This window comes from Cyphomyrmex costatus, unplaced genomic scaffold (genome assembly GCF_001594065.2).
Source record: "Cyphomyrmex costatus isolate MS0001 unplaced genomic scaffold, Ccosl1.0 scaffold43, whole genome shotgun sequence".
Lineage (NCBI taxonomy): Eukaryota > Metazoa > Arthropoda > Insecta > Hymenoptera > Formicidae > Cyphomyrmex > Cyphomyrmex costatus.
In genome coordinates, this window is record NW_017278534.1 from 2,091,946 (window position 1) to 2,108,995 (window position 17,050).

At 38.2% G+C, this 17,050-nt stretch overlaps 1 protein-coding gene across 1 annotated transcript; it reads right to left on the minus strand.

The window, feature by feature from the left end:
- Positions 1 to 550: 550 nt before the first annotated feature.
- Dnah3 (dynein heavy chain 3, axonemal) lies at positions 551 to 16,099 on the minus strand. Its single transcript, XM_018544186.1, has 13 exons — positions 15,572 to 16,099; positions 15,232 to 15,455; positions 14,604 to 14,873; positions 13,442 to 13,804; positions 13,122 to 13,332; positions 12,786 to 13,013; positions 8,691 to 12,515; positions 8,075 to 8,380; positions 2,762 to 7,804; positions 2,526 to 2,683; positions 1,947 to 2,152; positions 996 to 1,558; positions 551 to 847 (listed from the first exon to the last, which is right to left on the minus strand). The coding sequence occupies exons 1-13, from the start codon at positions 16,097 to 16,099 to the stop codon at positions 551 to 553; spliced, it is 12,222 nt and encodes a 4,073-aa protein (XP_018399688.1).
- Positions 16,100 to 17,050: the final 951 nt, after the last annotated feature.

Consider the following 17,050-nt stretch of genomic DNA (forward strand, 5'->3'; position numbering starts at 1 on the left):
TTTGTACATTACAGAATATTTATTCTGCACATAAGAATTGCTCCTTGGATATGTACCTGATAGAGAAAGATCACTGTCTATTTTTAAAGCATGTACAATCCCGATCATGTATAATCAAGTGAGAATGATCATGTTTTTAATCGAATAATCTATAAATAAAATTTTATGATGTTTATATAATATTATTATAATAAGCAATATAATGTATATATAAGATAAACAATGTTATAAATGACGACAATGTGTGACTGCTGTTAGTAAATATATTTATAATATATAAAATATTTGTGCTTTTTGATTTCCCGATTCTGCGAATTTTTTCTTTATTTCTTCCTAATTTAGTCTCGAATATATCACATAATAGCTTAGAAAAAATATACGACTTCCATTTAATATGTCGGAAGATCGTAAAATCTGTCATAAAATTCCTTAATAACCAAAATATTTCTACGTAATTAATTCCATTAAATATATTTTTCATCAGTTTTTTGAGATACATTTGTTCAATAAATTTTTGTTTAAATCACTCTGATGATTCATGTTGCATTTATTAATCATCAAGTTGACAAAGGGCAGCTACACTACGAATAATCCAATGCGATTCGTCCAGATCCGTCGGGATCAGGATATACAATATAAAATTGGAAGAATGTCCAGTAGTAGCTAATACACCACGTCTAGCACTCGTTTTGTACACTGGACAATAATAAACGTCTTTTATGTCAAATTTAGCTTTTTCGCCAGGTTTTAACCATATAATTGGCAGCACATCGAACATTATCTTAGGCTTAGATTCATCCAGCAATCTCGTATCTCTGTTCCATCGAGCTCCCTCCAAAAAGAGACCCTAAAAAGAACATTGCGAATAAAGATCAATAAAAAAAATGTAAATAATAAAATATGTCATCGGCAAGAAAAGTTTTATATACAAATTCGAATTTTAATTTTTTAAAACTATTATTTAAGATTGTATATTAACAAAAATTTTTGCGTACACTTATATAAACTCCATAGGAAGGCGCAACATTAACTCTCGATTCAAACCGCGTGATATCGAATTCAAAGTCTAACTGGTCGATCGGTATCTTGTGCTTGCGAGCGTAATTCTGTAGTACCGCCGTCAAAAATGACTGTGTGAAGAAGAAACCGGATATCCAAAACACATTCGGTGCATCGTGGTCGATCCACTCTTGCAGAAACTGCAATCTCGTCAACAGATCATTCACATAGCTGCCGAGCGGTTTCAGCGAGGGATACGATTTTCTGTCCCAAGCGAGTGGCACTTTGCCGATGCTTATGTTTAAATAAACGTCCTCCAATTCCGGTGACATTAATACCAGTCCTCTAATGGCTTTCCGCACATCGGTCAATGTTTCCTTGATGACTTCGATGAGCTCGTTGAATTTAACGAGTTCTTGACGCAACACCGTGTTCATGCTATTCATATAAAGTACCGGATACTTCCTCGATACATATTCAATATCGAACGGTGGCCGCATCTTTGATAGAATCTCACCGGCCAGAGTAAAAACTACTTCATCTGTGTCTTTCTCGACACCTGATAAAAATTAATAAAAATTTTACACAAGTTGTGTTATAATATGCAGAAACAATAATGTTGTATTACCGCAGATTCCACGCCACTATTTTTATTGCTATTTTTTTACGGTATATAGTGTAACAATAGCAAGATGTGTAATATTTTTATAATATTGTGATTTTGTACAATAAATAATTTCTACAACAGTTTTATAATATTTTCAATAATGTATATTAAGTCTATGCTAAGTGCATTGAACCACACACATAAAAACTTTTACATATTAATACAAGTTTAGCAATAATATTTCAATTATAAAAAGTAAAGAATATAAATATATCTCAATGGATTAAAAATTGATTTAAAATTGAAAATAAAGAAATATATATATATATATATTACTCGCCTATTCCGCTGATCTGTGGCTGGGTTAAAAGCGCACCAGCTAACAGTTGCATCGCTTCTCGATTGTCCTTCGCTATGTCTGCGTTCTCATGCAAACCAAAAACTTCCGGCATTTGATTAATTGGTAAGCTGCGAATGTACTTCAGACATCCTTCATAATCCGGGTCCTCCGGCATGCGATAAATTCCGCTCGGAGAAAATGAATATCTGGAAAGATATGAATTGCATAGATTAATAAAGAAAAAAAACTTAAAAAATTTATAACATTTTCTCTGACAAACTTGAAGTCTTAAAAGTTTGTTTATCTCTAACAATCATCCTTTTTATAATTTTATCAATTTCTCCATTTTTAATATTTTGTTTCATTTCTTTTCTTTATACAAAATTAAATTACAATATTATTGGAATTATAATTTTTATTTTAGAAATTTAAGGAATAATTTTCTTATATATTTTTGTTTAAGCTTAAACTCTTTAGAATTTTCTTTCCTTGTAGAAAAATTGATAGATGATCAAAGAGAGTATTTAATAGTTTTCAGATTTTTTAATTTTACATGGCCTTAAAAACGGGTGATATTACTCTATATTTATAATAACTTCAAGATTGTAAAAATTCTTCAGCAACGAGTTCAGCAGCCTTCTGTCCTTATCATCAGTCACTCTGCCGCCATAATTGCATTCCCCTGTCAGATAAATAAGCGCGTCGAATGGTACTTCATCGTAATCATTTAAAAATAGCTAGATTAACAAAATAGCACAGTTATAATATAATTCCATAATACTTATTAAAGTAATAAAAGAAAGCTACTGCCATACCTGTAATTGCAGAATACAGATACGTAAATCGGATTCGTTGAACTCGTAAGGTATATTCCAGCCGAGTGGACCAAAATTTCGTCTTTCCTGCACTACCGCATGAAAGAAGCATAGAGAGAACAACAATCTTCTCCATTCTACTACTTTATTACATTTACGGAAAAACTTATAATCAGATATAGGATCGTTCAGGTAACTTCGTAATAAATTGTTCTTCAGTCCCTTCGGCGGTTCGTTCGTCATTTTGACACCGTTTTGCAGTATGGACACCGGAAATCCTTTGGATGGATAGCTGGTTAGCCATAAACGGAAGTCGCGATGAGTATTCTCGGGCACAATAATCTCGTCGCATATTCGGTCGAGTTCCTTCATCCACGATATGGCGAGATGGCAGTTCTGCAAGATGATCCACTCGCCGCTCTTGATTCCACGCTCAATCATGCCAGTTGCAATTGGACCTTGGCCCTGACCCAGCGATATTGTCATGAGATTCTTCTTCGAGATTCCACTATCTTCGGCAAACTTAATCAGCCCAGCCATTGGATCCGATCCAGGCGAGAGCACAAAGATGAGAGGTGTAACATTGCTCGAGTCGTCGTATGAACTCCGGAGATCAAATGGTGGTGGTTCTACGAAAAATGCGCCCATATGGTGGATAATGAATGCCTGAACGGCAGCGACCAGCTTATCGATCCTCACGCATCTCAGGATTACGAGCTTCCTCAAATTCTTATCCTCGTATTCAAACGGTGGTGGGAAAGAATGTTCCTGCGGGTTCGATAGATCGTAATATGCTTGCCATTGCGACACGTTAGACTGGAAGGACTCTCTCAATTTTTCAAGACCTGGCAGGAGACTAGCTCTTACGATTTCGGACCAGGATTTATCGGATAGCCATGAGGGACCAGGATTGGGATAAGGATTGTCGAAAGCTACTCCACCCGTCAATAAAAACACCCAGAGCTCTTCTTCTAGTTTACGAGCGGCGCGTAACAGACCGACGCAGAGGACCAGAGAGAATATCAGTTTGTCCTTCTCAAACAAAGAACGACATACATTTTTATAGATACTTGCCGTAAAGTATGAATTGAGACTCTTCATTCGCAAATCCAAGTCTGTCGACTGCTCGCTGTTGGTTATTGCCATGATGTAGAGATGCAGAAACCATGGTAGTGAGTATTGGTACATAGGATCAATGTTGGTCAACTCTGAGATACAGAAGAAAAGAACCGCACCGTGCTTCGAGACGGGTTTGTAACCATTACGAGCTCTGTCTATCTCTGCTGAAGTCTTTACTGCAATCTCCTGTTTCGCCTCAATGTCTTCTGACAACATCTTCGAGGTCGAGAGTATTCTGATAGCGGTCTCATCCTCGAGTATGTTGCCTTCAGATGTTGTGAGAACTTCCAAAATTTTATCCTCGATCTCTTTCAAGATTCTCCTGTTGTTCGCACCTTCCACTATCAGCTGATTCTTCTTTTCCTCCAGAGTCGGTAGTTCTTTAGCCACAACTATGCCTAATAGCTGATCCTGCAAACCCTGCAGTGTGATCATGAAGTTTAGTAGAGTTACCTTTACCGCGATCTCGGGCAGATAATGTGGATTTCGCAGACGTGTGGTAATGTAGAATCGAAAGTTTGGATTATATTCTAGCACAGTTTCGCCAAACTTCATGTATAGTACCCCGCGCTGCTTGTACACGTTTTTCAGCAATATAGGCTCCAAAATCGCATCAATCTCCTCTAGAATATTCTCTAACAGCACTGGCGATCCTAGTTGAATGCTCGTCTCCATCACTCTCGAGTAATTGGGATCTGTGAGTTTAATAATCGCTAGCTTATTTGGCTTCTCCATATTTTTTACCCATTTATTCGCCTGATTCTGTGGATCGATCATGAGAGGCCAACGATCAGCGTGCTTTACGATTACACCGTTTTCCACCGAAAAATTGTCGGCTGGTAACCCTTGGATAGTCCAACCCCTGATTTCTACTGCTTCACCCAATATATCAATTAAATTAAACTTTGTGCTACATGGTATAGCCGCTTGCATGCAAGAAGCGTGCCACTGATTGATTAACTTATTTCTATATTCTACTGTGAATGCTCCCAGATAAGCTACTATTCCGGATGATAGTAAAACGTCTCCAATTACATTCCCCAGACTGGCACCCAGTTTACCGGCGGTTTCGCTCCATCTACTCTTCTCACCACTCAGACCACCCAGTAGTTTTTCGGCCCTTTCCAACTTCTGCCTACAATAGTCAATCTGGTCCTCCAACTTCTTCTTCTCGCGCATACATTCAGCGAATTCATCATTAAGGGACTGTAGTTTCTGTGTTACTTCCTGCAGCAGAGTTCTCTTCTCGTTGAGCATTTCCATTTGCGCAGCTAACGCAGCTTCCGCTTCTGCTAGCATAGCCTTCTTCGGTGCCACGACCTTGATTACGCGATCATATACCTCCATGGCACGCACCCATTTACAGAGACCCTCGCACGCGGTTGATACTTTCTTGATTGCATCTGGTTGGAAGCTTCGGTCATTTATAAACTTTTCGCGAATACGCTTCATGTAAGCTGGTGGTATATTATCCTTGTCAAAATTTTTTAAGTTCTCCAGAAACTTCATATCGCCCAACAGCTTAATGGATGCGGGCCAATAATCGTCTACCACCTGACCGGTGGTCGGATCTTGAACTCGATCTGGTTTTATACCTTTCAACACGCAGACTGCTTCCATCACTAATCTAACACCGGCTGGTGGACTCTTCATTGCCTTTACGATCGTGATATCTGCTGGTTTCAGAGTGTCCAATGCTGCTAGAGCAGCTTCCAACGCTGGGGTAGCCTCTGCCAAATCACTCTCACAGTCATCCTTAATTGCTTGAGCTGCTGCAGCTGCTTCGTTCGCTAAGGCCTCATCAGCCGCTACAATTTCTTTCTTCGCCTCCACGTTGACAGTATCTTGTTCAATTCGGATCATTAACTTGTCACTCAATTGCGACTGCGCTAATAACTTCGGTTGTAATTGATGCAATTCATTCTGCATGATCGTTACTTGACCGGCGGCGAAATCTAGCTTCTCTAAACCGGTTTCGTAGCGATTTTGTTGTACGGTGATCTGCTCAATTTTCTGTCCATGCAATCTATATAATGATTTGATTAATTGTAGAAAACTTGTGGGTGTGACGTAATATCTTCTACCATAAGTCAAGTAATAATCTTCACTCGTCATGGAGACACTTGTGTGGAACTGTTTGCACATCTGCACACATTTCTCTCGCAGTTCTGAACCGATGTCAAGATCTCTCAACGACATTCTGGCTACTTTCTCGAGAGCATCTTCGGGCCAGATCGTGTACCAATCTATAGTGCAACAATTGATAAGCGATGGAAACATCCTAAGACGGTTGCGGAAAGTGTCGCCTATTGGCGACATCGTCAAGACTATGTGAAGATTCTTTTTAATCCTTTCGATAAAAAGATTGTAGAGCACCATCGGCGTCATTTCTACTTTCTTACCACCGCTTACATCTCGTGCGATAGACATCATCTTCTCCAATATCTCCGCCTTTTCGTCCACTGCATATAAGTTTGGTACATCCGCAGTATTCAAAATCATGTTGATGTCCTCGATAAAGGACTCATCCTTAATCTGATGATCACCGAAGATAAAAGCAGTAGGTTTGCCGTCACAACCGACGCGCAGTAGTAACTGTTTCAGATCCTCTCGCCATTCAGCCAATTCATAGGTTCTGGTAATCTCGATCTGATGTATCTGGTATTCGCACATGCTGGTCGCCAATTTGGCACAAGAGTTACGACCAGAACCGCCCACCCCTACGAGTAGAGCGTGACCATTATCTTGTAACAATATTCGAGAAACGCGAGAGACATGCTCGATGGCGTAACGAAACAACACCAGATTCATCGGCGTTTGCGAAACCGCGTTGTACTCAGCCAAATAGTAATCCATTTTCTCTTGAAGATCCTCCAGATTTGTTACTTCATCGTACACCTTTGGATCGGCATCGGGCTCAATGTAATTTCCAAAAAAAAGGTCGCGAATGTGAGAACTTTTTATCATTTTTTCACCCGGCTTGAGCAAATTGGCGAGCACCTTATCCAATGGTTGACGCAGCTGATCATAGCATGTGTATCGTACCATCTTGAACAGTGTCTCGCGATCGGTGTCGTCTATCAATCTATCATGGAAAACTCGGTATACTTCGTGAATCCACAATCTGATAAGTTTGAAGGGATCCTTCATTCTAGCAGCCGGAATCAAAAGTACGCCGCCGATGACTCGGCTGAAGTCACGCAAATTAAACTTGTAATGGCTTCTCGATGGCGTTGGCAGAAAATTTTTGATGGCCTCAAGAAACACATTCATAGTAGCACTCACTACCATTTTGCTTAGTCTTGAAATCTCCGGAACAAAACCCTTGGCGAAGTGCCAATCGAGAATCGACGAGAAGATCTTTGTCATAGTGGTTTCTTCGAAAGAATCGATGCCAATCACGTGCATGTGACGAGTGAATCGCGATGTTACGACATTAGAACCGCCTCCCGGAGGTACCATAGCCGTGATCAACAAAATATCCACCAAATGCAACATTGAGGTATCTTTCGGATCGAACCAGTAACCATGATCTATCCATTGTCGAAGTAATTCTATCGGAGGTTGAGCGCCGTAGATCTCCACCTGCGGCATACTAAGGTCATCCACGAATAGCACACACTTTTTTCCCATAGCAGGACCGTAAACCCCTTTTCTCCTTCTGTCCAACTTTGACATAACTATCTCTTGCGTTTGTGGTGCGCTTGTACGTGCACTGAAGTTTATAACATTCTCCAAGAATTTTTCCCGTGGCAACGATACAAGATAGTTTAGCACGATTGCAGATTTGCCGGTGCCCGTCGGACCCACGAACAAAAGTGGTATCGATCGATGCATAAATTGCTTGATAAAGAAAAGTTGAATTGACGTCTCCGTTGTCTGAATGATCAACTCGCTGACTTTTGCTGTTGCTGGTAAAGGTGCCTGAAATGCATATATTCTAAATGTCTATTATTTGCCTATTTTGTGTATTCACGAATTATAGAATTTTAGATTTCTAAAAGATTCGATTTTTTATTATTTATTTTCTAATTTTTATTAATTTTTTAATGTTATTTAAAATTCATTAAATCTATGGGTTAAGTAAGTTTCAAAAGTATATATAAATAGGGCAGTATAAACATAGGAATATAAATATATAATTTTTTAAAATTTTATTTCTTCAATTGCTCACGTGATTGTTTTCCTTAATACCTGGTGCATAATATCCATCCAAGATATCCAACATCCGTTGTTCCTTTTATCGTAAATCCAATCGTATACGGTACCTTTATCAGGAAAAATTTGTTGCTTTGTCAATTTAAATATCTTCGGCTTAGGATACTCTTCGATAGTACCGAGTAATAGTTTTCGCAGATACACGTCGAAAGTTTTTCTGCTGTCACTCGTTAATGTTGGACAAATGCCCCAAACTATGCTAAACAGTAATACGCATTGAAGCCACACTGTGCTCACTTGCGTCTCTTCTGCCAACATCATGCTGAATACTCTTGTAAAGGACTAATACACAAAAAGAAACATTAGATTAAAATTTTCTTCTTACGTTAAGCCTCTGATCTGTGTTGCACTTCTTTCATATGCTTGTGATGCGCGCGCTGGTTATTCAATTACCACAAGCATATAGGACCTACAGTTTTAATTAGATTAAAATGTTACATTAAAAAATACACGAAAAATTACATATATCAAAAAAATATTATAATTTTTTAAGCTTAAAAGTTTATCTTTTTCCATAAAATTCTACTTTAAATAAAATCTTATTAAATCGAGTATGTGTCTAGTAAAATACAGACTTTTCCAATGTACTTACCAAGAACATATGTATCTCCGATGTGTCTATAAAAGTTTTACAATTATATCGAATAAAACGCAATATTGGTTCGGTCAACCACTCGATCAATTCAACAATGAGCTCGTATTGTTCAAATAACAATTTCTCTTTAAGATGTTTTTTATAAGATTCAAAGATTGGTTGCCAGCCTAACTGAGAAGGCTCCATATAAATCATGCCGCATCTGCTGACAGTGGCGGGCGAGGCATGGTCGAGGTCGGCTGGTTCAAAGAACATATTCATCTTCCCGGACATTTGTATGATCTCACCGGACATCAGACAAAGTTTCTTGTTATCATCCAGCACAGTATTCATGCTTTCGATCCAGATTGCATCCACCGGGCCGTCAAACACGATCCATTTGCGTTCGAGTGCGATAGACTGTGCATATTCGCGAAACGTGTTTGCCAACACGCCGTCGCTCCATTCGTGTGACACCGGATCAAAGCTACCGTACAGTTGACTCAACGGAATGGCTTTAGGATTGATTACTCGGTAGACTGTACGGTATTCTCGCATCGTGGCTTTCCGTATACCTGATAAATTGCCCAGAGACTCGGCCAACACCTGATAGGCCTGCGTCTTCCCACCCAGGGCGGTGCCAACAATCATCAGACCATGTCGTACGAGTAACATCTCGTAAATTTGCACAATCTTCTCCACGTACCAGTCGGTAGCCTGAAGGTTTCGCTTCCCTAGATTCGTCTTCAGCAGAGTCACCAGTTCGTCACGTTCCGGTTGAGGCAGTGCCACATCCGGGAAGAGATCCGTATAGATGCCGTTGAAAAGAGAAACATCCTCGGACAAGAACTTTGGTAAATTAACATCTACAATAGCGCGAAGAACCAGTATGTGCTCGTTGCGCTTCGGATACTTAAGCTTCAAATTACCGGCCGCTATCAGAACAGTTTTGACCGCTCGCATTCCATAATCATAATGGTTTTGAGAACTCAATTGTTCGGAGCATAATTTATAAGTGTGAACTATTTTATCTGCGAGAATCTTGGCATCCGTAAAGCCGTACGAGTACAAGGTGATCTCACCAATCATGGCGTAGTCTGGTACCATCATTGCTACTGTTCGAAATAGCACTTTCAAATTATCCGGTAATTCTTGTCGTCCAGCATAACCCGGGTTCATAGTTATGATGACGTTGCAGGTGGGATTCAACTTTATCTCGGTGCCTTCAAAGATAAACTTGTCAAGCTTCATGCTTATAGCCATCTGTATCGACAGTATTTGTTGTGCGATCACAGATAGTACCTCCAATTCGATTCTGTTGAACTCGTCGAAGCACGCCCAGGCTCCTGATTGTGCAATACCCTTGAAGAATTTGCCCATCGCTCTGTAATCAAGTCCTTCGGAACAGTTGAACACTACGCACTGTTTAGCCACAGCCTTTGCAAGATCCTTGGCAGTTTCCGTTTTACCAGTGCCCGCCGGTCCCTCCGGCGAACCGCCTAAGTTCAACTTTAACGCGCCCATTAAAGTCCTATAACATCGATCTGTCAATGGCGTTATTACCAGTCTTGACGTGTTGCCGAGATACTCGAAGGCATACATGATATTCGTTGTAACCATAGAGACGGTGATGCAATCGTCCAACCAGTAGTAACGAAGTTGCGCTATCCAATTGAAGTCCGAAGGGTTGTCCACTTGCTTGTCGACTAGCAATTTTACCACATCTCGGGCGTGCACGTCTATCACTATCAAGGCATTCAGTGTTATCCTAGCACCGGGTTCTAGTTTGCCACGAACAAGTTCTACTATATCCTCTATTTGATCAGTGCATTTGCGTAGATAGATCGCCGTAGAACGTTCCTCAAAGGATTCGTATACGTCGCTGGTCCAATGTATTTGGCTGGCGCAAATAACAATCTGACCTGGCCATGAAAGTACCCACTCCTCACGTATGGCATCGAAATACGCCAGTATACTCTGCTCGGCAACATCGCGCAACGATACCACCATAAGTTCTTCCACTTGGCATAACCATTTCTCAACCATACCCTTCGCATCGGCTGGATAAATCTTGCCGCTCAGAGGTACATGTTCCTCCTCGGCTGACAACATGCCAATGATCTCTTCGTCCTTGGTGAAACGGAGTTTACTAATACCTTCGAAGCACTTCCGCAAATGCGGCTGCACTCGCTGTGGATCCTTGGTCTCGGATAGAATCTCCAGTAGTTCATCGTTCGATAAGAAGAAGAAACGCGGGAAGAATAGACGCTTTTTCTCTAGATAGTCATTTAGACCCTTTTGTATCTCTTCAAGGAGTGAATTACAGAGCTTAAATTCCTGCAGCATGTTCGGCATCATAGTAGCGTCGGTCACCCGCCTGTTATCAAAGACATATAACATAATATTGCGCCAAATCTTGTCCATTCTACGAAAGTTTCTTGATTCGGTTGGCATCTGACGCATGATGTCCTCGCTGCTGAATATAGGCTCCAGATACATCCAAGTAGACTGACAGAGTAACCATTGATCGATGATGTCTTGCATCGATATCAATTTCTCTTCCCATTGTTGCATCTCTTCTTCAAATGCCTTCACGAAGGGTGAACCGCGCATAGTCTGCGCTTTGAGAATGTGATCATCCAATAACATCTGTATATCATCCACGGCCGATAATATAAACACTCCAGTCTCTCGATAAGGGGTAAGTTCAAAGTATACCTCCTGCCATTCTTCCTTCATTTTTTGCAGATTCCGCTGTAAAGTGTACTCTTTTGTGGCCGCTGAAGCTATATCTTCCAGTTTGGCGATGAAAGCGGATAAACCGTATTCGATCATTTCCGATAAATTACTAATGTCTGTTAGTACTATCGGTATATCGACAATCTTGCTAATTGCTTCCCAATGTCGGGCTTGTAGACCTGGAGTACAGATGATCTGTAATACTGGAATGAATTGCCGGAACTTTTCCACTTTGCCTCGTACCATCTCGGCGACACGTCTCGCGCCTGGTACTTCTGTCAGCATGCGTGATAATTTGTAGAGAGTTCGCCATGTACTTTCGGTATCGTCGCGTACTTGTTCGGCGTCTAGACCCACAAATGGACCATAAAACCATTTGTCGTAATTCTGATGAAATTCTAAAACAGTATGCCAGAGTTTATCAAAGGTTTCTACTGTGCTGAACATAGTCGGCAGCTCCATATATGGACTCAACTCCATGTCCAACAGTCCCTCCTCCTCGTTAATTTCTTCGGCTTCTTTACGGATTTCCGTCATAGTTGTGGAAATGTGCTCAATTTCTTCTACAGCTTGTTCCATTTCCTCCATCGTAAGAACTGGTGGATCCTTTCGCTTAAATTGGTCGATCGCTAATTGTATCGTAACTATTTTCTTTTCGAAGGTATCTCGTCTCGTACGAAGCACTGTTTCTAGGAAATCCTTTCTCATGTTCAATCTGTTGCTTGCCAATTCCATCACAACTTCCATTTCCTTTGGCCAGGTAATGGTGCGTGAATTTAAATGAATGTCGTCGTCTGAGAGCGGTTGATGATCGAATAGAAATAATGTCAACTCAACCGAGCGAGCTAATCGTCTTCTCAAATTGAACATTGTTGTGTCGCGGCTCTCACATAGGTAGTTGTACAACTCGACAACCTGCTGTGTTGTTTCTGGCATCTTCGAGATATTCTCCGCTATCTCGTCAAAGATCGAGCATAATTCACGATTGTTGGCTCGTAACTCATCCGCAAAGAAGTCGCATATTCTACTTCGAAGAGCATGTAGAATTTCTTTCATTGTATCGTTCACAATATTGCAATCGATCTCGATCATATTCAACGGGATCTAAAAAACAGTTAAATTATCTAAATTATTATTAATTTTTAAAACGTAATTATATAGGAAAATATGGCATAGAGCTATAATTTTTCTTGGGAATTAATAAATATTATGTTAAATAAAAAAATTTATATTTTTAAATAAAAAGATTGAAAAACATTTTTAAATGGTTAATAATTTTTCTGTACTTAATAATTTTTTTGTGCGTGAATGTAATGTAAAAAATTATTTGAAAGTTTTTCTATTAATTGTGACTTAATTATAATATATACTTACTTTACATCGAAACATAGAAATCTCTTTTCGCAGAGCATCATACGCTTTTATTTGTTGTTCAAATTCTCGCAACAATGGTACTGGCTCGAGTTTGAAGAAATGGTCTAATTTTTTCTCGGCTATCCCGCTTGTAATATACAGTAAATTCTGGTAGCACTGAAGATAATTATTAGGACCAGTTATATGCTTAGTGATTACGTTTAAAACATCGTTGATGATTTTCAATACCTATAATAATGTAATGGAAGGATTGTGCAATGAATTTATATATTTAACGCAAATATTTAACATTTTTTCAGAATATTTTAAGAATATACATATAGTACATAAAATTACCATATCTTCGAATCGCGAAATAGGAAATAAGTGACCTGCATCTTTCAATTCCGGAAACAAAATGGTCTCAACTTTGGGTATCATAGTGCCTACATTAATGATCTTGTCAAAACATAGCGAGATTATGGTGTGCAATTTTATAATACTCGGTTTGCAGTGTAATTTCGTCGTACCGAGTTCTGGTTCCACTTTTACTGTTATAAAAGGAGTTCTACAATGTAATTTCTATTGTATTCTTAAATCCATCATAAATAATATCTAAAAGATAGCAATTTCGATTACACTCTGTATGTAAGTATTAAGGAGGAATTGAGTCTTACTTGAGAAACATGAGATCCTTATAATCTCCTTCGAAAGCATTGCCAGCTTCGTACTGCATGAAGAAGTCTTTCACATCTTCTAATGTCTTTATTATCATAATCCGCAATTGCTTTGACAATAAAGAATTGACGCTGCGAAAATATTTCTCGATCATCGCAGTGGACGCATTGGACTGCGTTTCAAAATACTGCGACCAGTAGTATTTCTTTTCAAGAAAAATTTCTGCTACATCGGCCAACCATTCTTTAATGAGAACATCAGTGGCGGCAACACACAAGGCATCGAGTCTCGGTTCAATTTCTGCAGCCAAAACGGGAAGCACGCCAAAATCTTGCATGTGAATTATTCTTACTTGACGGTATCTAAAACGGAGAAAATTGTTTTTGACAATAAAAGCAATATATCTGTATTTTAAATTATTTAAACATGAGTTAAGGTTCCTGAGTACTCAGCCAAGAACCCCGCGTGCTGATGATAGCGACACCGAATTAGTCGGCGGCCTGATAAAACTGGTAGTTACACATACAAGTACGAGCTCATGTCCGTGTGCTCATTTTCGGTCGAAGGCGAGCACATAGATATGGGCTCATGTTTGTGCGTGTGTGTGTGTATGTAGTGCCTCGCTATGGTAAAAGGCTAAACTAATAGGCGTGGAAAAGTTTTGACGACAAAATTTATATTGCGTGCCATTTCGTTAATATTTGCTTATTTGTTAAAATGTGACTAGCCTCGTACTCGTGAAAGTCCTAAAAATGGGCAGAAACTACAGTTATCTTGAAATTTTATACGTAAAAGCATATATCACTTGTTTCATTAGCTGTTAAACTATGTTTCTGCCCCAGTATAGGCTCACTTTGTGTTCTTTACGACCATTTACTGACTATCAAAGGAGGAAAGAACAGTTTCCGCTTATTTTTACAAAGTGTTTTTAAGCGATCTCGTCATTAATCCAAGTTGTCTTTATTTACAAATGGCACGCAAAAATGAATGTGCATTTCTCGCCATAATGTCACAATTCCAACATGGCCGTCACTACTACTCAGGAACCTCAGGATATAATGTACATTTCTCAGGGAATGGAAGTAACTCGTTACTTGTAACGAAGTTACAGTTACAAGTTACTTTTTTGGATCTTTTGGCTAGCCTCTCATATAATCTTACTTTGTAAACCATAGATCTCGGATGTCTCTTAATATTTCATTGCCTATAAAAAGATTATGTTGCATGGAATGACTTGCCATGACTTTAGATTGATGCCAGGGCATAGGCGCGCGAACGCATAAAACAGGGAATTCCAAAGGAACTGTTTCGATAGATAAACGTTTTCGTTCATCAGAATCCATCAGGATATAATCCACTATCGCGCTACGAAGACTTCGTTTATAGTCATCAAATATTTCCGGTTCCAAACTTTTCGTTACAGCGTCAAAGCTGTAAGAATCACATAAAAATATTTTCAAAATTCAGCATGATCTGTAAAATTATACTTTGTATTTTAATTAACAAATTATACTAATGTACTTGTATATATTTATTATTTAGTTTATATATAAAATTTTTATTTTTTAAATCTTATAATTCTTAATTTTTTTATTGTTTATTTTCTGGTAAAATATGAGATCGTTGTAAATATATTTATGTGGACAAATATCAGGAAACTATAATAAATAAAACAATATTAACTAGTATATTGCAATGAGTGATGTTTTAACAATTTGAGTTTAGGAACTATTTTCGAGATAAAATAGCATAGAAAAATAAATAAGTAAATACGATAACATGTACTTACTCTTCACGTTCTTGCAATTTACCAATGATACGCTTCTTTGCTGCATCAATATTAATATAATCATATGGCTGCAGGTGATGGTCGCTTATGCAATGATCTCTCAGATAAACTACTTTAGCAACATCCTCAGGTTTTATCTTCTGTTCTTCATCAACTATTGCCATTAGCTCGGCTAATTGTTCTTCTACAGATTTCGGAATTTCTGCCTCAATATAATGTACTATCTATAATATGTATGTTATTTTTAGCATATAAATTTGTTATTTGAATTATAAAATTAAAAAATTTTAATTTTTTAATTCAAAGTATTTGTACGGTTTACGCAAACGTCTTTTATTACCTTTCGATCCAACCTTCGCTTTGCTATCTTTTTCCTACGTATAGATAACTCTTTTTCCTTTAAGATTTTCGCCTTCTGATTTTTCTTCTGCAACCACGTGTTATCTATTAGATCCCTCAGACTAACTATATTTTCTGGCAAAGTGTCACGTTTCTTCTCGGCCGTGACTGCGGCTCTTCGTTTAACTTCTTCGTTGTATCGTTCGATGAAAATGCGAGGCGGACTCACGAGCATACCGTCGGTACCGAAAGGATGCCATCGTACAGGCTTGACACTGCGTCTAATTAAAGTTCTGGTTCGATATGTATGCACACCAGGTGTAAAGATACTACCTATACTGTCGGTAGGTTTCACATAACTATGCCAATGTTTGTATGGAACAGTTTTCGTCCACGAAGACTCTTGTATTAATTGCTGCTTCTCTGGAAATTGCAACGTTTTTAATGTTCTCGGTGACGAATAGTCCTTATATCCTTCTATTGCATGTATCTTGTCCGAAGTTCCACCTGTCTCCTTTCCTTCAGCCATTTCTATCACTTAACTAAGTTAACATATTAAAAATACAAAAGACACTTTTTTTAATTGCCAAAAAGACGTGCATTCTTATCATTACATGTCAGCACATCATTACTCTCTCAAAAAATGTATCTCTCAAATAATTAAGTTCTTGAAGAAAAATTGATAGGATTACTATCTATGTTGATGTGTAGTTAGTAGATTTAACAAGTATAATCGACAAATCTCTTTAGCTCAAATCAACATGTTATACATATCTATATTACGTAACTATGACGACGGTACGGCGTGGAAACCATGGTGGAAGTATAATATAAGTATATAAGTATATTATACTTCCACCATGGTGGAAACGTTGGAAATTATTGAAGTAATCGAAAAAAACAAATTAGTGGATTTATATTTACAAATATTTTGTATACTAAAAGAAAAAATTAATTTATATATACATTTTCCATAAATGTATAATTAAATAAATGTATAATAAAATAAATTATTATACTGGTATATATTGTGTGAAATGTTATATTAAAATAATTATTTCTATAAAGCTGCGTCCAGATTATCGAGCCAAAACACGAACCGAGCCTCGAGCCTCGAGTTGAACTTTGACTCGAAATCAAATCGAGCTTTAACCAAATTTCACGAGCGTTGTTGGCATTTGTATAAAGTTTTTGAAATGCCCACTATTTTCTTGAAATTTTATGTCTTTGAATAAACTCTGTTCTCTCCGTTTGGAAAATCAAAGTTTGCCACCAACGTCTCTTTCGTCTTGTCTATTTTATAGCATAATTTAAATAAATACGCTGCAAAAGCTATTTTTAATGTATTCTTGTCCATTGTATATGCGTGTATATATTTAATTATATAAAATAATTAAAATCACGTATGGACGCTCGTAAAATTTGATCAAAGTTCGATTTGATTTCGACTCAAAGTTTAGCTTGATAATTTCGGTTCGAA

Coding starts and splice junctions, on each gene's coding strand:
- Dnah3 (XM_018544186.1), bottom strand. CDS start 16,099: ATGGCTGAAGGAAAGGAGACAGGTGGAACTTCGGACAAGATACATGCA. Junction 13,805..14,603: donor CGAGATCTATGGTTTACAAA/GTAAGATTATAT, acceptor TCTCCGTTTTAG/ATACCGTCAAGTAAGAATAA. Junction 1,559..1,946: donor GCCACAGATCAGCGGAATAG/GCGAGTAATATA, acceptor AATTTTTATCAG/GTGTCGAGAAAGACACAGAT.